Raw genomic sequence first — 21,320 nt, 5'->3', positions numbered from 1 at the left:
AAAAGCAAACCGCAAAGCCGTAGAAAGTCGCGCTGTAGCTGATGTTTGTTAGATGGTCGGCTTTATCAAAGTGCATTTGGTACGTGAGGCCTGAAGGCAGCATGGCCATCCAGCCAAAGCGGTGGGTCAATCTCTTCTTCAAATAGCTGATAACTGTGCTGCCTTTAAAAGATATAAAACATTATTATTACCTAACTTTCGGCTGGTGAGAAACAATATTGTCAAGCGTAGCTAGTCTGTGTGACGTAATACCAAATGAGTTGTTGATAATCAGATCCTTGGAGTTTAGAGAAGATGGTGAAGGATTATTCAGTGCCACGCGATGGAAATTGACTGTGTCGTCGCACACAGCGCCCGGGAACACCAAACTAAACTCGGTGCTCTGAGTGCAGTGTGCCGGATCAAGCAGGCCGCTCATTGGAACGACTTTATGGTTGATATTCCCTGTAAAACAATGTCATTGTCAAAGAGTAGTCTTAAAGGGGACCTGAATATGGGCTAAGGCAGCTGATTAGTTCTCATGCGCTCAATTGGTGTTAAAATCGTTTGGGGGTTTCTAAAGGTTCTCTTCAATAAAACGTTCCCGGGTATGACGAGAATACCTGTGAGGGACCCATCAGTGTCCTCCAGCTCCACCTCGTGCTCCCATCTGAAGGCGGCCTTGTGTATGGAGTTCACAAACTGGATCCCGCTTAACTTGACGGCCCAGCCACCGCAGCGATCCACACATGTCCCGTCAATTGACGTCACCCCGATAGCTGCGCAGGAGGCGCGGTCAAAGTTCAAGAATTTAGTGCCGGTGACGCTCATGCCATCAGCGAACGGCGTGATGACGCCTCGATGCGTGCAATAGTCTTCGCCTAATCCGAGCTCATCCACGTGGCCCACGATGGTGGAGTTGAACACGCCCGCCCCGCCGTCTTCCCCAAAGCCAGCCACTGCCCACCGACGGATGGATTTGCCTTCCACCCCGGCTTTCTCATGGTTAACAGCAAGGAAACCCGCAAACTGCACAGCGCCCACATTGACCCACTCGGCTCCTTTCTCACAGTTCCAGGTGGTGAGGGTCCGGAAAATGGCCGGTTCAGGGGTTCTGGAATCACAATTGCCCCCTTTCATGGGAAAATAGTCCTGGAAGATCCAGAGGCCGAACCAGCCTTGCGAGTGCACAGAGTTGTTGTGGAACTCCCCAAGGGGAACCCTCTTCTGGCAGATGTTTGGGTCGTAGGAAGGCCCATCAGGGTGATCGTGCATGCGGTACCAGAAACCAAAGTGGGTGCCCCCTGCCGCAGCGTTGTGTCGGATAATGTTGTTGGGATTGGTGACCCAGTAGGCGGCGGGGGTAACGTCGTCATTCAGCAGGCTAGTGCTCTGCCTGACAAACACAGCAAGGTTGTACTGCAGGATGTTCTCTGTTTCGATGCCGTCTTCAATGAAGAAAGCGCCACCCATGATGTTGAAGATGACGTTGTGCTCCACCAGGAGACGGTGGGTGTTGTGTATGGTCACGGCCCTGTTGAACGCTTTGTGGATGGAACAACCGCGAACGTATGATTTGTATTCCAGGTTTCCCATCAGATGCCAATGGATGGGGTAGCGACCCAGCCTGAAGGCCTGTCCTGCGTAGTAGATCTGCAACAAAGAGCCAAACCTTGTCAAAATTGAATGTTGAGAAACACTAGCCTAATATGAATTACAAAAGTTTATTTTCTGGTCAGTAGGAAGTTTACATGATGATCGAATGTACCTCAACGTAGGTCAGCCTGCCAACAGCAAGACCCTCATTTGGTCGGGGAGCGTGGAACATGATGCCGACGCCAAACTGATCATTGCCCACTTCCTCTCCAAACCTTCCTTGGAAACATGTTTGTGTGCTGAACTCTCCTGCAAGACGTAATCAACATTGTGATACATTTTCCTCATTTGACGTGACTCCTAATTTAACGCCAGAGCAGAACTGTACCTGTGTTGAAGCCGTCTGGGCAGGCCTCGGTCTTGTCCTGCCACTCTATGTTTTGAGATCCTCGCACCACCACATTCCTGGTCAGTAGACCCACTTCTGCCCTTGCCTCAAAGACGGTACCATCGGGCAGAGTGACGGATATCCCAAGGTGGGAGTACTCGAGGGGTTCGGTCAGAGTGATAGTCTTGCCATCATTTGACACATTCGCGATGATCTTCACTTCGTTCTCCCTCTGACTGTGCCTGGAAGAAACAAGTTAAGTTGTTTTTTAGTTTGTTTATTTTTGTTCTTTTCCAGGCAGTTTGACTATGTTTAAAAAAACTATTGAGTGCCGACATGTACCTGTGGCCGGTAGAAGCAATGACAATCTCATCTCCCACTTCCCACGTCACTGCCTTCATCAAGGTCAGTGTGGAAGAGTTTGCTTCTGCAGTCTGGGCTAGGTGAGTCCAGACTACCGGAACATATTTACCTTTAGGAACAGAAGAAATAGGACAGTTTCATATACAGTTTGACCAGAAACTACCAAAAAATTCTCAGGAACGCACAAAAGAGATGGAAGAAGCTTTCTGTCTACTGTTCTCCTACCATGCAGGTCGAGGATGCCCTCTCTGATGGCCAGCGTCTTGGCGCCATACACGGGAAGTTCGATCGAGCGCGGGTGTCCGTGCAGTGTAATGATGGCTTTGTGCTGGAACGGTGCATCTTCCTGGCCCACCTGCAGTCGCCCGCCATCGGTGATGAGTATGTTTTCTGCCTGCAGCTCTATGTCGGCCTCGTCGAACACCAGAGTGCCCCCTGAGACCAAACAAGTTGCTACTTAGTCCTAACAAGATCCATTCTAGTTTGTGACTGGCCAGATCTTCCTTGACCTAATTTCAAAACTAGTTATTTCATCAGTTTATCTGGTTATTCATTTGTAGAACCACTTATCCTAAGGCCAACCAAGAATTCCTTTCTTTAGCACCTTGAATCAGGAGAAGTTTGAGCACAGGAGTGCTGGTGTCCAAGAGGATGGTCTGTCCTTTGGTAACGATGGCAAATGTTCCTTTCTCCGGCGGAGACAGCCCACCCCATGTGTATTTGGATGACCATACATCAATATAGAAGTAATAGGCGTTGTCCTAAATCATAAGACACATAAACAGATGGAGAGAAAGGCATGGCTTTCAGATTAATGCTGATTTAGACCATGGTTTGATTTCAGTTTTAACATATACTGAGATGGACTACACTCCTGCAAAATGTCAAAAATGTGTCATCCCAGTATTGTTCCCAGTGGCTCCAATAAGAACATAACAAATACCGTTTTGGCGATGCCCTGGCCTTTGATGCCAACTAGCACCATGGTCTCCTGTGATTGAGGCTGAGCACCAGTGATGCACACGATGTGAGTGTTGTTGACCGAACGGACATCGCACACAGAGCCCGCGATGGTCACGTTGACCTTGTTCAGGTCGGTGCTGTCACACGAGATTAGTATAAGTATGTATCATGTGTCATCATGTCATGAAATGAATTAAAGGTAACAAAGAGCTATGTAAAAAGAATTCTGCTTTGAGGAATTGGATCGCATCTCATGGTGTATTTTTTAATTGAATTTCTGAGTGTGTCCTGCCATAGTCCTATGCATGTAACACAAGGGACCATTTCCTTGGCTGCACCTGAAACCTGAGCCGCTGATGGTGAGCGTGGTGCCTCCGGCGGTGCCACCCCGGCGCGGGGAAACCTCGGTGATCATGGGCGTGAGCTGTGTCTTGTATGTATAGCCGCCCGACATGTTGACAGCATCCAGCGTGTTAATAACTGCTACCGTGCAGTTCACTTCCGAGTCTGTGCCTGGGTGAAAAAGTATGAAAAGAATGTCTCCTAATCTATGACACCTCATTGTCACTGTCAATCCAGACTTCATTCTTGCAGTCTGGTTGATTGTATAGGATGGAGAACTGGCAAAGGCACATTCTTAGCAAACAATAGTGATTAAATACGCCTCAGTGGTTAAGCTGCTGACAAAAAAAACCAATGGAAAAAATTGTCTGAGGAAAATCAATACCTGTGGCATTGGTGTAACTTAAAAAGCTCCATTTGTCATAAATCCTGCTTTTATAATTAACCCACTGTTTTTAGATTCAGAATTGATAGGGGACAATTTCGAACTTGATATTGTGAAACAACCTGCTTTTAATGTGATTTTTATACCTACAGAAATAAATTGTAACAGTTGATTTAATCCAAACACACAGTGAGTAACTCCAGTCTGTCTGTTCAAGAACTATAGCAAAAAGTAGTATGAAGCTGATGGCATGAATTTCTGCTGCAGGTTCAAGTGTCATCAGTTTGTTCTCCCTTTGCTTGAGTGGGTTTACTCTGGCATGCATGTGAGATTCATCGGTTTTAGAGACAGAGACGTCAAAGACTTTTAGCTCTGACAGGAAAGGCTTCAACTCTCCCAGTACCTCATAGTGTACCAATTGCGTGAAGTGTTAAATAAGTGACTCATACTGTTGATGAGTGGAGATAGGCAGTAGAGGTGCGTTGACGTAGATGTTTCTTGGTTTATATCGCATTCCTCATCGCAGATCAGCACCGTGGAGGTCAGCGGGTCAAAACCGGAACCCTGGATAGTCAGCTCGGCGCCACCACCAAAACTTCCTGGAGAGCACACAAAACAACCATGTGAGGAGTTCCCAGCATGCACTGGTTGTTGCTACATTGAATTCTTACCCTCTTTGGGCTGCACGCTCTCGAGCGTCAGTTCATAAACGAACGTGACGTTTGACCAAGCGTAACCTTTGACGTGGTGGAATAACATAACCGGATACTCCCCCCCTGGGTTATCCCCAACAGTGCACTCCACTTGATTGTCCGAAAGTGTGAAGATGTCACAAGCCACGCTGTTCACTGTGACGGTCACCTGCATCATGTCAGTGCCAAAGCCAGATCCGTTCAGTATGATATTTGCACCGCTAAGACCTGCAATTACAAAGTATTAGAGGTGAAATCTCAGGAAAGTTTGGACAGCTGGATTTTCAGCACCACTACGCTTACCAATGGCAGGAGTGATGGAGCTGAGGATGGGGGTTTGGCCTGCAGAGTAGGTAAAGTTGAGAGGAGGATATTCTACATCTAGGACCTGAACGTTGACTGACACCAGTCCTTCGTCATGGGGAGGCGTCTGGCACCTAAGGCTACTGGGCGTCACATCTTTAATCTCGCACAGTTGACCATCGACCATCACGCTGGTGTTCCCCGGGAGGAAGCCGTTCCCAATGACCTCAAGCCAGGTACCCCCCTCTAGACTGCCCTCACTGGGGCTCAGGGTGGCTTGCGCCAGACTAGTCAGGGTGACATATCCGCTCGCCAAGCCTTTACTTCTTACAGTTACTTGAACAGCATGATCTCCAGCAGGGAGAGCTGTGATCATCACCGTAATGGCATTGTCAACAACAGAAGTGACTTGCAATTCAATACCTCCAGCGAAAACCACTACATCCTCGATGTCTGCGCCAAACCCTCCACCGGAGATGGTGACATTAGTTACTTGGCTGATGCTGTCAGGAGTAACAGAGGTGACAGTTGGAGTGATGGAAGACGAGTACAGGAAGGAGCAGTTTGCGGAACAGGAACTCTGGATGCCCCCCCAATAAAAGATGACATCACCGGCATGGGGCTGAGAGGGTGAGCTGTCACAGACCACCAGTGTGTAATTCATCGACACAACAGAACATGGTTCTCCTGCAACCGTGAAAAGTCCCTCGAAGAAACCGGACCCTTGGATGTAGAGCCGGGTGTAGCCGGTGGTGCTGCCTTCAGAGGGCCATACCGAGTCAATAACAGGCAGAACAACAAAGCGGCGCTTCAGCTCCTGAGCTACAGCGATGAGGGCATTGCCAAAGTTGTTGACTCTATTGTTAATGGGTAAAGCAACTCCGATTGGTAGACTGTTGTTGGCGTTCAGCTGGCAGAAGATCTCTGAGTTGGTGCTATTGATCACTTGGCAGAGCCCATCGCCCACTGTAACCTGCACGACATAAGTTATAAATGCTTCATTGGGGCTACAAACTATTGACCTTGGTCGTTCTCAAACTGAATTCAACAGTCAAAAAATTGTCAATATGTAAAATGCCTCAAACCTCCAGAGCGCAGGTCACATTGCTGAGGCTGTTCCCCTGAATATGAATGACTTGGTGGTACGAGCCCTGGTTGGGCCAGATGGAGTGGACCGTGGGGGTGAAGCAGTCAGAGGTACTGAAGGAAAGGGCATTGGTTGATACGTTGCAGTCTGGTGTGGCGGTGCACTCGTGTGTGGACCAGATATGAGGTGACTCTGCGGGCCAACGACAGAGAGGATTCAGAATTTGATGCAAAAGTTTGAACCTGCACATTTCCCAGATTCACTCTTTGTTCACAAATTCACCTAGTAAATTTATTATCACTGGAACTCCTCCAATAATATGAGGGGGGGGGGGGGATTGTTGAGCTTTTCTCTAATGCCCTATCCCTATCCTAGCCCTTTCTCTAATCCCCCTATCTGCCACAAGATGGGGTCAAAACCTAACCCTAAGAGGTAGCACGTGTCAATGAAAAGCATCTTGAATTGATACATGTTTATATGATATAGATGTCACATGAGTATTTTGAAATGATATGAAAGTGTTTTTCTTGCATAATGCATAATATGTTAAAGTATATTTGGTAGGGATAGCAATTACAATAAGATTGGGCACAAAATAAAATGTCTTCGTACGTCCTGTCACATGAAGGGCGTCCACGCCTGCGACTCGGACGCTGATATCCGTGTTTCTTCCGACCCGGGACTCCACTCTCACAGCACCCCGTAGTTCCAGGTTGTTGCTCCCGTCTATGGGCCCACTACTGTAGTAATACATACCGGGAATGGTGAAACGGTAGCTGAAGTAGCCTGCAGGGAGAGAGCAAATGGGTCAGTTCCTTCTGTGTAAAATACAATTGTTTTTTTTAGATCCAAAAGTATAAGGCTCTCTACACAGGAGATAAAATATGATGTACAAATGTGGATTGGTATAAAATTACTGCAGCAATCCGCGGTGTACTCCTACCTCATCTTGGATTTTTTGTGCAATTTTTTTTTAGACTATTTCGGAAGGGAAGGGATTGTTGCATCGAGGTTACGAGGTTCACAAAGGGTGGGCATACATCATAATGTTTGCATTATACAACTAAAATTCGACTCATTCAAAACGACTGATATAAACGACTTCCTTTACCATTTCCAGGCTTTGGCTCTCCACTGGAGAAAAGCACTTCGTCATCGATTGCACCACCGAGGCTGGGAACATGGTGGACGCCGTACCGAAAACTGCTTTTGAACATTGGCGCTGTCCATTTCCACAAAACTTCATCTCCAACCTCCACGTTGATGGAAGGGGGATCCCAAGCGTACCCCTGACCGTGAACTGAAGAACAAAGGCAAGACATGTAGTCAGTTTGAATATTTTTTTTCCCTCTCGCAGGCTATATAAACACAGGTAAACTTACTAAAACATGCAATATTGTCAGGCATGTATGTATCCTACCATCCTCTTTTATCTGAACATGTTTCTTTTGTTTGGGGTTGAGTGAATCTGCAAGAAGGTTTGGGGAACTATATAGGAGAATGATTGAATTTTTCACTTCAGCTCGGTTAGATGAGGTCAACATCAACCACTACAATTGACGTGCATGTGACACCTATGAGTACGGTATGTTTTTCCATATTGTGACAACAATTACATTTCTTCCCCATGTCATGCCTGTGGCTCTTTACAATCTCATTATTATGGAGGAAAAACAGGTTTGTTTATGACATAAGTAGTAGGTGATGGTTTTCTTGCTTAAAGCACTTTTATAAAAGTGAATCCTATTGTCGTTGAGATTCCACTTGACATGTGAACAAAGGGAAGGAAAGGCCAACCTACCAGGGTGGGCCCCCTGGTTGGTAACAATGTGGGTCTTTTGCTGAGACTGCAGAAGACAACGCAGCTCGTTCTCTGAAGCCTCCTGAACTTCGCATTCGGACTCTCCTGTCACATACACACACATAATGTGACTCAAGTACAGTATATACAGTATATACAGTATATACTTACTTACAATATAATGTAAACTTATTATTGATGAAAACATGAAGAATTTTAACAATTTTGCATCGCTTACCAATATAGACTTTGTTGTCGGAGACGTTTTGGCTGAACATGGATCCCGAAATAGTGAGCTGGGTTCCCCCCATCAGAGAGCCCATTGTTGGGGAGATGGCGTGGACTTCCAGGATGTACTCAATGCTGGCGTTTACGCCATTACTGTGAAATTCAATCAAAAACGATCCCAAAATCCAACTGAAGGTTTGTCTGGCTTGCACATTAAAATAGATCCCAGGACTTGGCTATATGGCCTTATGTATAACAAAAATCTAATTATTGTTTTTATATTGTGCAGTTTTTATGTGTACCTGGTCTGGGGGTAACCCTTGTTCCCAACTTGGATGTGCACCTCATGCAGACCAGGCGGCAAAACGGGAAGCAGGCAGGTAACGTTTATGGACGTCCACTGCTCAATCACGCACTCCATCTTGCCAACGTACACTGCGCTGTCATTGGCCGTCTCACCCAGATTCAACCCCAACACGGTAAGGATGCGACGTCCTGAGAAAAGAAGCACACGCACACGTGAGCTATTTTCCACCAACATGTCACATCTGTCACTCAGATAATTGTCATCTTTGCAATAGAAATCGCTAAGCCATTGCCGCCATTGTTTTGGGGTAATTATGTGTTTTGAACATGAGGTGCTTGGTGCCTGAAAAACACACAGCAGTGTTACATAAGGAAAAAAAAATACAGCGATGGAAGTGTGAGAGATTAGGCATTCTTCCGTTGAGATGAGTGACAGCAACCAATGTGCAAATTCGGGTAACTGTGATTCCTAGAAGCTCATTGTTTACCTGGTTTACATGCTTCGTAAGAGGCTCCTTTGTGATAATTAACAACAATAGGAGGACATGGAAACACATTGCGAGCAGACTAAATGGTTTGAAATTTGAATTGAGCCTCGCGCTACATCGATATAATAAATAAAATAAATAAGCAGACAAGGCGCCCTTACCGAAGACGGCGGTCTTGGCGGGACTCAGTTTAGTGATTTGCGGAGTCAAGGTGAGGTTATAGTTGAAGGTGTCGTTTGTGACCATATTCATGCTGCCCACACTCACTGAGACCGTCTGTGAGCCTGCACTCCCCTGAGTCACACAAGTTCAAAATTTACATTTGAGCCAATGAGAACTTTAGTTTGCTAACTCAGTATTTGTGATGCATCTCTTAAGTCAGGTTTTTGTCTCTGAAAATGGATCAGTTCAAATATAATTCTATTTTCACTTTGAAAACTCACCGCTGGTGTTCTGCATTTGATCTCTGTGGGACTGGCATGGACCAGCTCGCAGACTGCTCCGCCAACAGTAACATTGGCATCCTCGCTGAAGCCGAAGCCCGTCACGGTCAAAAGAGTTCCTCCTGGGAGACGTACACATAACGACGATTGTGTCTACGATTTTTTGTCACTTCTGGCTGTGTGAGTCATATTAGGATTTGAGCTTTACCGGCGATGCTCCCAGACGTGGGCGAGAAAGAGGAAACAATGAGCTGGTAGGTGAAGTTGAGGATACTACCGCCTGAAAAGCGAGGACGACCCAGGGAGGGGAAGTTGATCCACACGGGGAAGGTGCCCGCACTTGCATTTCCTAGTCGGCACACTAGTTGGGTGGCTGCGACAGGAACGCTCTTGGTTAGCCTTGGCTCATCGTGTTTACCTTGACACAATGGCTTTCGAACTCACCTGAGATGTTTTCAACCAAACACTGGGCTTCCCCCACCATGATGGAGGCACTTTCATTGCTGAAGCCGGTGCCGGTGATCGTCAAAAGGGTCCCCAGTCCAACGGATCCTAGCAAAGTTGAGCAAGGTACATTTCATTTGTATTTAATCAGCAATAGGCACTGATCGTAGCCGATCGATTTCGAAGTTCCGAAATCTGAGTGGCTGAGACCACCAGGTTTGTTGATGCAAGAATAAGAAAATAACCTTGAGATGGGCTGATTCCGCTCACTATTGGAGTCTTTTCCTCTGACCATTCAAAGCCACAGTATCCGGAACAGTTTGAGGGAATGCCGTTGATGTAAACCTCCACCTGTGAGAATGTCAAAGAGTTCTCATGAAAAGCTTTAGTTTTGGAACTCATTCTGGAAGGCATCATCTCTCATATTAGCAGTGACAGTACAATGGAACCTGCTGATTTTGATTATCCAACTGTATCGTGATATACTGATTTAAAGTGTTGGAATTTTACCTGCGGTTTGGTCTCTGCGACACGGAAGAAGTCTCCCATCAAACTCGATATCATCTGTCCGCCTTTTGTTTGCTCCCGGATCGAGATAACCACATCCTTGCCCTCGAGTGAAGACCCGTCAAGCTGTAGTGGAGGTTGATCTCCCGGCTGTGTTACCCACTCTACCACCCACTTGGGCCTCCTGCATGTCCCAGTGTATTTGACATCAACCACGCCCATACCGGCGATTCCCTCCAGAGCGTACTTCAGGTCTTCTGCGCTGATGTTCACCGGCAAACCTGAAAACAAGTACTGATCAATCAACCTCATTTCATATGCATCTCTAAAGAACCAGTAAACTCCTATATGAAAACTTGCAGAGAAAATACACAAGAACTTTATGTATAAAGGGGACTCCACACCTCAAATTTACAACAAAACTTTTGGAATTAATGAGAAAATGTCTTGTCCAAAAAATGAGTCCAGTTGCAGTCATCACACTGGATCTGAAAGACCTCAGGTTCAGATAGGCTACCTTCAATACGCTGACCATGCATCTCCACGCTGAAAGTGCCATTCACAGGCGGGTTGGCTCTGTGGGTATGATTGATGGTGATCTTTGCTGCCCCTTCCTGGAACTCGTTTATGTCCTCACTACTGTTTGACATCTTTTCACCAATAAAAAAGAAAAAGATTCAACCAAGGCTGAATTGATCTGATGACACTTCTCTAATAATGTTGGGTTTATTTCTGTGAGGTCTTTTAGGAGATCGGATGATGAATTACCTGCAGGAATCCAATGTTCATGATGGGGAAGCCAAAGGCACAATCCAATGGTGTGGCTTTGATTTCATAGGAGATCTGTGAATCATTTGACTTTGTCTCTTTCGTGACAGAGATCGCCTGGAAAAAACGACCAGAGCTCTCAAACGGCGGTGGTCTCCTGTTGAGCGGAACAGCTATAGAAAAAAAAAAAAATACATGAAAAAAAAGTCATTTTCAGGCATCAAAATCGTTCTCCAAGCAGTCAGCAAAAACCTGGGCAACTTACTTTGTTCATTCCAGATGGTGCGCTCTCTGCCGATGTGGACAGCATCCACGTAGAAATTTCCCCCGGAGTCATCTTGATACAGGTAGATTTCTTCAATAGTGAAGGCGCTTCCTGTGTAAGCCGCCTGGAGGGATGTGTGCAGATCCACACATTTGTAACTCCATCTGCACAAAAATTATGCAAGTCAGCATCTCAAATCTAGACTAATTGAGATGTACTGGATTTTCTTTTCACTGACGTGTGGCCTTTGGTAAAGGCGATGTTGAGCTGTGCAGTCCCTCTCACACGATTGGAATTAATGTCCGTATACTCAAACCTGACCCCAATATCATTTAGCATTCCTTTATGTGCAAAGCAGAGCTGGAAAGACAAAAAAACAATACGGTTTCAATCAAATAAACCTCTCCACCTTCTGTGTCACATCAAATGAAGCAGGTTTACCATTGGATACTGATCCAGGATAATGTCTCCGTAGGTTTCGCCGGACTCTTTAGTGTAACTTCTCTTGAAAAGAACATTTGCGTTTTCCAGCGACCACAAGCCACAGAAAGCTGTTCTCACGGGGGTCCCTTTCTCGTTGGCAAACTGCTCAATGCAAGAATCAGTCAAGATTGTTGACAAAATAAAAATTGGACTCAATTATTTCCTCATCTCATAACATTACTGACCATGTAGTGGTTATATTCATAGTCCTTGAAGAACATCACATCTCTTCCTTCCTCTTTGAGAATTTCAACAGGACACTCGCCCTTCATCAGATCTTCCAAAGCCGCCTGGACCTGGTCATGGTCACAGAAAATACCCATTAAGTTTGCTCTTAGCATTGATATAATTTGGAGTTGATGCCGGAACTGACCTCATAGCCACTGGCATGGTAAGGGATAGGTTTTGTGGGGATCCCTCCCCAGAGCAAGGTGAAGGTTTCCATGTTGCTCTTGCCTTTGGTCACCTCAGAAATGCTGATGTTGGTATCCACGTCATAACTCTCGTAATAGAGGGATTTAAAGTCACCTAAGCGCCAAAAACAGAAGAAGGTTCGGCTGACGACAGAAATCAAGAACAACTCTCAAAGAAAGAGGATAGGCTTGCCAATGTTTCACCTCTGTCAGAATTGAAGGTGACTGTGAAATGAACACCATCGGTGTCCTCGTCTCTCATAACTTGAACCGAGTCGGGGATTATGGACCACAGACTGTTCAGGGCTGTTTCCATCGCCGCTGCGGTGGCGCTCACCTCAATCGGACCTAACAAGCGATTTAGCTTAAATTGTGCAATGCAGCTTCATTCTTGGGAATTTTGATTTCCAAGTAAAATTGAATATGATGATTAATGGTTTCTCCACAACAACCATTTGACTGCTTCAATATTAACATGGGAACTCACCAGTCATCGCGCCTTCGTAGCCCAGGCGGAAATAGACGCTTCCGCACTGAAGGCCAATGCAACTGCTATTGACGCTCACTTTCTGCACTTCTTGCACACTACTAGCATTGCTGGGCCATGACTCCAAGGTGAGCACCTGGAAAACACCGCCAGCAAGTCTTGGACTCTCAGAGATCAACTGTTTTTTTTGTTTGTTTGTTTGTTAAAGAAATGAGAACTTCCACGTACCTGTTTCTCATCTAACATTTCGGATTCCACCACAATATGCTGGACCTCATTGACCGCATCGTTTGTCTGGGCTTCTGTAAATGGACTTTCAGGTCGAAACATGGCCAAGTTGATTTTGGCTGCTCCGCCATATTCTTGCTGCAGGATTTCAATGTAGTAGCTGCAGGAACAATGGAATATAATAGAAACGTTGAAAATAGAGACCGTATTGTAATATTCAATGGTGGGCCATGCAAATAGCCACTGGGCCTTCTGTGGACATTTATCTAACTGCTTTTCACCTCTTCATTTTTGGTTGGTTATTGCAAACCTGTTCAGAGTAAAGTGGATTATGTTTCAGCATGTAACAATTTTAGTTGTAAATTTTGGTCAGCGCTTCTGACAGCCCACCACTGTTAGAATGAACCTTTATACTTACGCAAGTCCTTTTTCTAGGGTCTTGACTTTGGCCCTTTGTGATGAGAGTGACGTATAGGTTGAGACGTAGTACGGCTGATAGGCCACTTTAACCTAAAGGGGCATTTGTGAAACATCTGTTTTCAGAAGGAAACATGAGATTTGAACAAAACCGTACGTGCTGTGAATTGGCATGCCTTGTCTTCCGGGCGGCTGGAGTTGCTAAGGTACAATTCGCAGCGATCGTCGCAGTTGAGGAAGATGGTGTAGTTGCCGCTGGCCGGTGGTACAAAGAAGCCTGTGGTTCTTGTGCAGAAAAAATCCAGTCCCACCTCAAAGTTGTGAGGCATGGAGTCGATCCACTGTTCCCAGTAGCCTTCTTTGCTCTCATTGTAGCTGAGTATGTCGGTGAGTTGTGAAGGTCTTGTATTGTTCCACCCCTGTATCTTCAACCCTCGGCCACCTGTGTTGGACGCCATTTAGTAAGCAAGGAAATGAAAAAGGTAAAATGGGGAAAAAAAATGTAAAACATGTTTTCGGGTGATTATTATATTTTTGTTTCTCTGTTTCTGTCCACCAAGATGTCTCAAAAGTCACAATATATTCCTCTTGCGCATCTATTAAATTGAGCTTTTATCAATGCTGAGTTCTAGTGCAGCCCAGCAGTTTCACGTTTCCGGCTTTACATGAACAATGAATGTTCGTAGCAAGTCTCTCGTTGCTTTAGTTGTCAAGACCAGATCTTGTTTTGGTTTGTTTGGACGTCTTGACAACCTTAGGCAGAACCTGATACGTGACCTTTATAACAAAATTTATCTTATCTTGTTTTGGTAAAAACAAAAAGTCCCGGCGTTGACAAGTGATGGTGAGATACAGTGACAAAAATAGCTCGTCTTCCACATGTTTGGAATCGTTGAAGTGGACAGAGACGAGCTGGTTGTGAACATAAGCGTTGGAGTGTCTCACCTGGGTAAACTGTCACATTGACATCGCTATCGTGCATCTGCCGCATCTGCGTCATGCATGTGATCTCGTCCTCGTGAAGACTTTTGATTTCACACGGTAGACCTGAGAACATTTGGAAGAATGGGGGGGACGGAACTTAGAGAAGTCCACTTAAAATGTTAGCGTGGATGGTGCTATTTCAGGATCCGAACTTTTAATGTAGATCGACATTTGTTTAGTGATTTAGTACCACTATGTTCAAAATGACTTGGGAAAATATGCCATCATGCTAACAATTTCCTTTTTGTGATGTATTTCACATTGGTCTTATGCCATGAGATATTTTTGCTACTTGGTAGAAGCATGTGGCCATGAAATGTTCTTCTAATCTGCCAGAAGGATCTGCAATTACTCAGTTCTTTTCCATTGTTGTCAAGTAGGTTCTTTGAAGGATTATCACAGTTGCGTGTGAGCCCACATACATTGTTTTCTCTTTTGTTGTCCCATGACTTACGCACAATGTCTTCTGTGGCACTGTCACGAAAATATGCTTAGAGAATTGGGGGGTGGGTGATTACCTCCCACAAGGACACGTGCCGGAAGATCAGTCTCGTCAAAAAAGTGCCCGTGGATGGTCAGCAGGGTTCCACCCATGACGCTGCCTTCGGAAGGCGTAATGCTCGTAACCTCTGAAATGCAGAACACAGTCCAATTTCCATCATGTTGAAGTATCCTTTTAACTATTTCCTGTTTTACCTACCTGCAAATGTCTGAAACATTGAGAGCTTTTGAGCGGCTGAGACTCTGTAGAGGTTCTTCGTGGATAAACTCCTGCATTTAAACATCACTATGTTAGTACGTTTTTTGATGATTTGTTTAAAAAAAAACAACAACAGTGATTGCCACTTACCTGCCATAATCTGCATCCAAAATATAGCTCATGTTGTGGTGTCCTGTGGGAGGTAGGTGGGGTAAATTGGTTAAAATTTTCTAACAAAAGACTTTTACTTAAAATAAATCCCTCTCTCTACCTAATATATATATTTCTATATTTAGTAGCTTACCGATATAAGTTCCTGTTGTTTTACAGCTCATATATCCCCATGAACTGCTCGCCGAATCCAGTCTCAGATTATATCTTCACACACACGTCGTCATTAAAATACTCATTATGATTACATTGCAACTTTTGCTGCGATTTTGAATTACATTTCATCTATTTGTTATTTGAAATACTCACAGTTCATCAGAATCCGGTTTGAGCAGCTCGCAAGGCATCCCTTTCATGTAGGCCCTTTGTGAACAAGCGTTTGTATATTTTTACTTTTATTTTACTCGCAGGCTTAGCCAATGTAGACACATTCTGCACTTAGGCAGAAGTACCGATTTTGCAGTTACAAAGATAACCAAAAAAAAAACCTGGTACGTTTCATGTCACAAACTAGCTATTCTTTGGTCGAATTTACACTATCAAAACAACACATTGTCAATTGCCTTAACTTTGCGAACGTTATCAGCGAATGATGACAACCGAAAAACCTTCAATTTTAGGCTACTTGGAGATGTTTTTTCAGAGGTTTTGAATGTCAGACGGGACGGCGCAGCCAGGTATGTATTTACCTTTTCTTTCTTGCCTCCAATGCTTACCGGTCACGCACTTTGGAACATACCTGAGAAATCTGACGTTCCTCCCATTGGAGCTCAGCGCAGTGTTGCTCCCGTAGACGTCTGTGAAGATCAGTCCTCGCATCGTCACCGCGGTCCCTGCGGAAGATGAGTGTCAGTTTTTGGAAATTCTGTGTTTGTGTTTGAGCAATTTGAAGTTTCAGAGTAGGGATGTCACCTGGGAGACCGCTGACGGGATTAAAAGAAATGATAGTTGGTGTTCGATACCATCTTGTCTGGAGGGGACAGAGAGATGTTGCAAAATGACTTTATGGGGAAGACAAAGGGGTTTATTTGACTTTTTGGACTCTTACGTAGAAGCTGCAGTGGTAGGAGTCAAGATTGCCATTACATATGCCTCCATTGGGAATGGCTGTGCCGTTGATGCTGACACGTACTGTGTACCGGTCGCTCGGCATGGGTCTGCAAGCGAGATGACACACTTGATAAACAGACGCAACTCTGGTCTGGCAATAATTCATGTCTGCCTCAAAGTCGGGTTCAACTCTCGACTGAATTTGGGTACACCTTGTAATGTTTGTCGGTAAATTTGCCAAACTTTGTTTTTGGAGTGTAGGGATTCGCTGGGATAATTGGAAGAGATATTCCGCTCACGCTTGGCGAGAACATGCAGAAAGATTAAGATTTTTGACTGTGAGGCAGACGTGCCGCCGCGGATCTTCATTTTTGTTGCGGTCTATACCTGGTATAGCACATAATCTGGTTGCCGTGCGTGGAGTCCCTCTCGACATCACACGGGACGGACAAGGTGTCAGACACCAGAGTCACGCGGTTTCCAAACGTGTCATCTTGTGGATTGAGCTGGAACTGTCCCTCCTGTGCGAAACCTTTTTTGGACAACATAAAAACGTTAGGCGGCTATGGAAACCCTCTATGAGGTATTTGCAAGGTCGGTCTTGAGGACTGGGTGTTGGAGGGGTACCTTCTCCCGTCAGCGTGAGACGCGTGGCTCCCTGCGTGCTTCCAATATGGGGGCTTACATAACGGAGACGCTGAGCATCTGAGTAAAACATCACTTCATTCAATGGAGTCCAGAAAATCAAAACCCTTTGATGATATTTCCTAAAATAACAGTTATTGTAAAGTTCCAAGCAAGGTCTGTAGTACTCATGTTTGGAGGCTGACTTGACACATTTTTGCGTTGTCTCAAACTGCTTGGCTTTGACTCGGACGTGTCTCGGACTTGGCCATTGGATTTACGAAATATATTTTTGACTCATCTCAATCCAACTATGCTTCTATTCTTATAATTCTATTCATGTTTTTGGCTTGGATGCGGATCTTTGACAATCTCTGCCGTTGTACTCATTGTTCTCTCGTAGCATAGGACTTGCCTCGAAGCGTTTCAAATAAATGTTTATCGCGTTCCGAACCGTGTTTGTTATTATTGGGAACGATCCTACAATTTGTTACCGTTTTTACTCACAGCTGCAGCAGCAAAGTGCAAGGAGCAGTGCTGCCGGTCGGCCCTTCATCCTTTCCTCCTGCATCACCAGAAAACCAAAAACTGTCAATAAATGTAAGTAAAATACAAATATCAGCAAATTCTCACCTGCTCCCTCTCACAAAAATCTCGAGTGTGTCTTTGGATCTTCAAGGAACAAAATGAGACACTTATGTGTTTTTTAGTGTGCCGTGGTGAGTGATGGCTTTTTATAAAGGTGGCCTCACCTGCAAAGTGGGCGGATCCAGCAGGTGAGCACCACGCCCAGATGCTCGCACTCCAACGAAAGGGTACATAGACAAAAGAGCTGTCAACTGGTGAGGGGGTTTCAGGTGTCACGTTTTCTCCAAAGCCATTTAAAAAAACAACTGGAGTTGTTTTGAAATATGGCAACAAAAGACGGAACATTCTTGTACAACCCGCATGAGATGGCAAAGTATGACTGTCTCATCTGATTGATTAGATTGGCCAGAGTCATGTGATAGTTGTGGCACCCCCCACCCCCAACAGTTAAAATGTATTTATAAAAATTAATTTTTTTAGTCATTATCTCACTACTTGATTGTTGAATTTGATATATAGCACTGATAAAATTGATTAAAATACAATAATTCCTTTCTATCCAAACATAGACATCTCACTGGCAATTATGCTTCATATATATATATATATATATATATATATATATATCTTTTATAATCTTTCAAATTTGCCTACTGAAGACTAAACGCTTGAGTTAGGGGGGTGTAGACTTTTCGACCCTATCGGCGGAACACTGGAATTTCTTTTATGTAACTTTCCAGTTGAAATATAGCTTATTACATCACCTCCTTTAAGATGCTGCCAAACAAAGCAGCGGTATTTTTCTCACGCTGTCAGTGTCTGTACCGTCAAATAGAGACGACGACAACAAATGTGATGTCTAGGAACAAGTCACGTTTTGTTTTTTGCATGTGTTCAAACTATATAATTAGTATAAGGTGTCAAAAAGAAAGACAGCAAGCACGGGTAACCAAAATAGGCAGAACTTTTATTTCCCAAAAATGCTTGCATAACAGACTTAAAAAAAAAAAAAAAAAAATCAATAAGAAACACATTACAAAAGAACATGATGAAAATGCACCTCAGTCTGGTTTTCTCCGATGGATCTATCAGGCTAGCTGAAGTGGATTTAAAAAAAAAAAAAACAAAAAAAAAGGTGGACCGCAGTGTTGTTCACAAGGCCGCATGCTGAGCTAGAAACGCTCGGATTCTCTGCAGGAGCTCCTTTTTCACACTGTCGGGAACCAGTGCTAAAGGATAAAGGGAGAATATCTTAGTCATAACAACACTTGAAAATACCAAAACGCTTGCTGAAATGTTTTTTTTTTTTTTTTTTACGAAACGGCTTTGTAGATTCTCAATCATCCGGGCAGTGGAAAAAAAGATGACTTCTTTGTTAAATTCATGTTTGCAATAAAAATGTTTAAAAATTACTTTGCAGGTAAACAAAACTGGTTTATGGTTTAAAATTAAATCCTAATCCCAAAGACGTATATTAACTTTTTCTTATGGGTTTAGACATTAAATCTCAGTTACTTATGTTTATATATTTTAGATTTGTTTTTTGGCTAAAGGAGGGTTTAAAAATGCCCGGTGAATTAAGAAGTTTTAAATTAATAAAAAGTTGAACACAATGTATAAAGTATTGATTACTTTAGTACTTAAAGTAATTGATTACTTAGGTAATTAAAATTTCATTCATTTCAAGCTAAAAATGTATTTAAATTGTACTCATTATTTTTCCTACAAATGTCAATGCACTAGTGAGTGTAATTAGTGCTACTTTTTATCATTGGCCAGTTGCAATAAGTAGGAGTGTGTTGTAGTTTATTTTACGTAATATTTATTAAACACAAAAAGTCAACCACAACTTTAAAAGACTAACCGCAGCTTCATTGCGATTCTCTTTTGAGTTTTCATTTACTTTGTATGCATCATACCGCCCTCTGGTGGACATTGTGTGCACACAAGACGCAGCGTAATGCCCTTCGAATTATTATGTACAAACTCGTTCTTTACATTCATTTTAATTATATTACTGTAAACGTTGACGTACAATGTAAGTTTCATTGGGGCTAGGACGTATTAATGGTATTGCATTATTCTGATTTATTATTTTGATTTGCGATATAAATGTTTCGATATGTGTGTGCTCACTTGGCTAAAAGTCCGCTTGATACTTCCGCCACTGATTTAATGATACATTAATAATACCTCTGCCTTTGGGGGTGATTTCGGTGACCAGGTCCTCCACTGTGACATGGTCCAGGCCCTTTTCTCTGATCACATCTGCACACATGAAAAATTAAATTAAACACTTATTAAGAAGCCAGGTAAACAAACAAGGCTAGATCAGTACCTTTGCAGTGCGCCTTAAGCTGATCTTTCCAACCGCACTCCACTAGCTTTGTCCTGAGCAACTCTTTCAATCTGCACCGGGGAGCGGAGGGCAAAAGTCGTGAACCATTATACAGACTATATAGAATTAAAGTTAAACTAAAAAGGTTACAAAAACAGCCACGGACAGGTTAAAGAAAACAACTCACAGAAGCTTAGTATTTGCACACCATTCAGCCGGAACCAACATAAGACAGAGATGTAAATTTTCACTTTTGGATTGAGCAGGGTTAACTAATATTGTGCGATAAAGACGGTACGAAATAAATTAAAATGATCATACGATTGGTGTTTACTTACCGCTCCCGTTCACCCATTTCAATCAGCTTTTGGTTAATGGCAGCCCTCATCTGGGAGTCTTTGCTCATGGTCTGACGGAGAATAAACGCTAATAAGTTCACACGGACGTATTTAAGAGGGGTAAAATATGTGTTAACAGTCAAAATGTACGTAGATCTACCTTATTCTTGGACGTGATCGGCTAGAGAGCACGTTGTCTCACGTGAACAATTTTCCGGCCAAAACACGCCTGAGACTACTTTAGTTCCGCCCCTCTGCTGTCTTTCGACAAACAAACAAGCAATACAACTATGTACATTCTGATTAATGATTACATTTATTTAAATTATCATCCGATCCGTGATTCCGTTTTGGTTGATTTCTGAATAAAATACCGACGTCTAACTTCTCTTTCGCCAGTCCGGTCTTAAAATGTTCCCGGTTGGAAACAAACTGACCGTGTCACAAGTCCATGACGACAACGTTTCCTCATCTTAAAAAAAAAAAATCGTAAATTTTGACCGATAAAATAAACACAATGACCACGTCGAATTACACTCTAAAGGTCAAAAGAGATCTGTTGGACCCAAACTTTGAGAGTTATCGGCTATCCCTGGACGTCATACCGACATACAACGTTGAGCTGGATGCTGGTAAGCTTCAAGTTAGCATGAAACCTTTACAAATTGCTCCAGCAGATTTGCACACCAAAAACAGTCAAAACTACTTCTTATGGTGGAATTAATGGTGAAAGCGTTTGTAAGCATCTGTTATTTGCAAATGCCCCTCGACAAGCTACAATCCGCCAAATGTGGATAGTTTTATGTCGATTAACCTTAAATTTCGATTTAATTGTCCACAAGCATATGCCGTTACAGTAAATTTGCTGCACTCTGCCACATTTACATAAAAAAAAACTTTATAAGTGAATGCAACCCGGTTGTGTATGATGCTGCAAGATTTAATATCGAACTGACCCTACCTTGACCTGTATCGCCAACATTCACATTTTAAGGTTGATTCGTCATAGAATTGCTATTCATAATAGTGCAACTTATTAGATTTTAAAGTTTGTGTGGCTTTCTTTGCATTATTACTCCGAGTGCTGTTTACAAGTTAAGACAATGATCAACTTTTTAAGTATGCTGGGATATGCCCCAGCTCACCTGCGA

General features: G+C 43.7%; 3 protein-coding genes across 8 annotated transcripts in view; 1 reads left to right on the top strand and 2 right to left on the bottom strand.

Annotated features, from left to right (window-relative positions):
- The window catches only part of pkhd1l1.1 (PKHD1 like 1, tandem duplicate 1), a 25,273-nt gene extending 7,698 nt beyond the window's left edge, over positions 1-17,575 (bottom strand). The window contains exons 1-50 of the mRNA XM_088405514.1: positions 17,539-17,575; positions 17,413-17,470; positions 16,909-16,986; positions 16,669-16,813; positions 16,280-16,388; positions 16,144-16,201; positions 15,971-16,064; positions 15,541-15,594; positions 15,365-15,438; positions 15,211-15,253; positions 15,061-15,131; positions 14,879-14,989; positions 14,322-14,423; positions 13,553-13,818; positions 13,378-13,469; positions 12,960-13,119; positions 12,732-12,867; positions 12,449-12,592; positions 12,205-12,359; positions 12,017-12,127; positions 11,790-11,933; positions 11,587-11,708; positions 11,349-11,512; positions 11,084-11,256; positions 10,833-10,965; positions 10,319-10,596; positions 10,054-10,159; positions 9,809-9,916; positions 9,573-9,737; positions 9,365-9,486; positions 9,083-9,215; positions 8,430-8,622; positions 8,138-8,280; positions 7,900-8,004; positions 7,210-7,398; positions 6,711-6,884; positions 6,097-6,290; positions 5,012-5,984; positions 4,688-4,936; positions 4,466-4,615; positions 3,628-3,802; positions 3,270-3,426; positions 2,931-3,087; positions 2,552-2,761; positions 2,306-2,435; positions 1,964-2,205; positions 1,748-1,884; positions 603-1,632; positions 253-444; positions 11-162 (exon numbers count right to left, since the gene is read on the bottom strand). Of these exons, the coding sequence (XP_088261640.1) occupies positions 11-162; positions 253-444; positions 603-1,632; positions 1,748-1,884; positions 1,964-2,205; positions 2,306-2,435; positions 2,552-2,761; positions 2,931-3,087; positions 3,270-3,426; positions 3,628-3,802; positions 4,466-4,615; positions 4,688-4,936; positions 5,012-5,984; positions 6,097-6,290; positions 6,711-6,884; positions 7,210-7,398; positions 7,900-8,004; positions 8,138-8,280; positions 8,430-8,622; positions 9,083-9,215; positions 9,365-9,486; positions 9,573-9,737; positions 9,809-9,916; positions 10,054-10,159; positions 10,319-10,596; positions 10,833-10,965; positions 11,084-11,256; positions 11,349-11,512; positions 11,587-11,708; positions 11,790-11,933; positions 12,017-12,127; positions 12,205-12,359; positions 12,449-12,592; positions 12,732-12,867; positions 12,960-13,119; positions 13,378-13,469; positions 13,553-13,818; positions 14,322-14,423; positions 14,879-14,989; positions 15,061-15,131; positions 15,211-15,253; positions 15,365-15,438; positions 15,541-15,594; positions 15,971-16,064; positions 16,144-16,201; positions 16,280-16,388; positions 16,669-16,813; positions 16,909-16,986; positions 17,413-17,461 (8,652 nt within the window). The 5' untranslated portion in view covers positions 17,462-17,470; positions 17,539-17,575. The remainder of the gene's footprint in view (positions 1-10; positions 163-252; positions 445-602; positions 1,633-1,747; positions 1,885-1,963; positions 2,206-2,305; positions 2,436-2,551; positions 2,762-2,930; positions 3,088-3,269; positions 3,427-3,627; positions 3,803-4,465; positions 4,616-4,687; positions 4,937-5,011; positions 5,985-6,096; positions 6,291-6,710; positions 6,885-7,209; positions 7,399-7,899; positions 8,005-8,137; positions 8,281-8,429; positions 8,623-9,082; positions 9,216-9,364; positions 9,487-9,572; positions 9,738-9,808; positions 9,917-10,053; positions 10,160-10,318; positions 10,597-10,832; positions 10,966-11,083; positions 11,257-11,348; positions 11,513-11,586; positions 11,709-11,789; positions 11,934-12,016; positions 12,128-12,204; positions 12,360-12,448; positions 12,593-12,731; positions 12,868-12,959; positions 13,120-13,377; positions 13,470-13,552; positions 13,819-14,321; positions 14,424-14,878; positions 14,990-15,060; positions 15,132-15,210; positions 15,254-15,364; positions 15,439-15,540; positions 15,595-15,970; positions 16,065-16,143; positions 16,202-16,279; positions 16,389-16,668; positions 16,814-16,908; positions 16,987-17,412; positions 17,471-17,538) is intronic.
- The window catches only part of nudcd1 (NudC domain containing 1), a 23,519-nt gene continuing 15,743 nt past the window's right edge, over positions 13,545-21,320 (top strand). Inside the window, exons 1-4 of one of the 6 annotated variants that reach the window (XM_088405524.1) lie at positions 13,545-15,028; positions 15,818-15,908; positions 17,415-17,505; positions 17,616-17,720. In XM_088405524.1, coding sequence (XP_088261650.1) covers positions 17,699-17,720 — 22 coding nt within the window. In that variant the 5' untranslated portion in view covers positions 13,545-15,028; positions 15,818-15,908; positions 17,415-17,505; positions 17,616-17,698. Of the gene's footprint in view, positions 15,029-15,817; positions 15,909-16,158; positions 17,506-17,615; positions 17,721-20,576; positions 20,802-21,320 lie in introns of those variants that run through there. The other 5 variants (XM_088405527.1, XM_088405528.1, XM_088405526.1 and 2 more) reach the window with 5 other exon arrangements.
- Positions 18,440-20,514, bottom strand: eny2 (ENY2 transcription and export complex 2 subunit). The gene is made up of 5 exons (XM_088405532.1): positions 20,330-20,514; positions 20,170-20,240; positions 19,832-19,902; positions 19,687-19,761; positions 18,440-18,722 (listed from the first exon to the last, which is right to left on the bottom strand). Exons 2-5 carry the CDS (start codon positions 20,235-20,237, stop codon positions 18,646-18,648), a joined length of 291 nt encoding a protein of 96 aa, XP_088261658.1. The 5' UTR covers positions 20,238-20,240; positions 20,330-20,514; the 3' UTR covers positions 18,440-18,645.

Source organism: Hippichthys cyanospilos, chromosome 21 (assembly GCF_059441005.1).
Source record: "Hippichthys cyanospilos isolate Australia breed blue-spotted pipefish chromosome 21, RoL_Hcya_1.0, whole genome shotgun sequence".
Lineage (NCBI taxonomy): Eukaryota > Metazoa > Chordata > Actinopteri > Syngnathiformes > Syngnathidae > Hippichthys > Hippichthys cyanospilos.
Note: the sequence above shows the minus strand (reverse complement) of the source record. Positions and strands in the feature narration are given on the sequence as shown.

Coding starts and splice junctions, on each gene's coding strand:
- eny2 (XM_088405532.1), bottom strand. CDS start 20,237: ATGAGCAAAGACTCCCAGATGAGGGCTGCCATTAACCAAAAGCTGATT. Junction 19,903..20,169: donor GAAATGGGTGAACGGGAGCG/GTAAGTAAACAC, acceptor TCCCCGGTGCAG/ATTGAAAGAGTTGCTCAGGA. Junction 19,762..19,831: donor GCTTAAGGCGCACTGCAAAG/GTACTGATCTAG, acceptor TCATGTGTGCAG/ATGTGATCAGAGAAAAGGGC.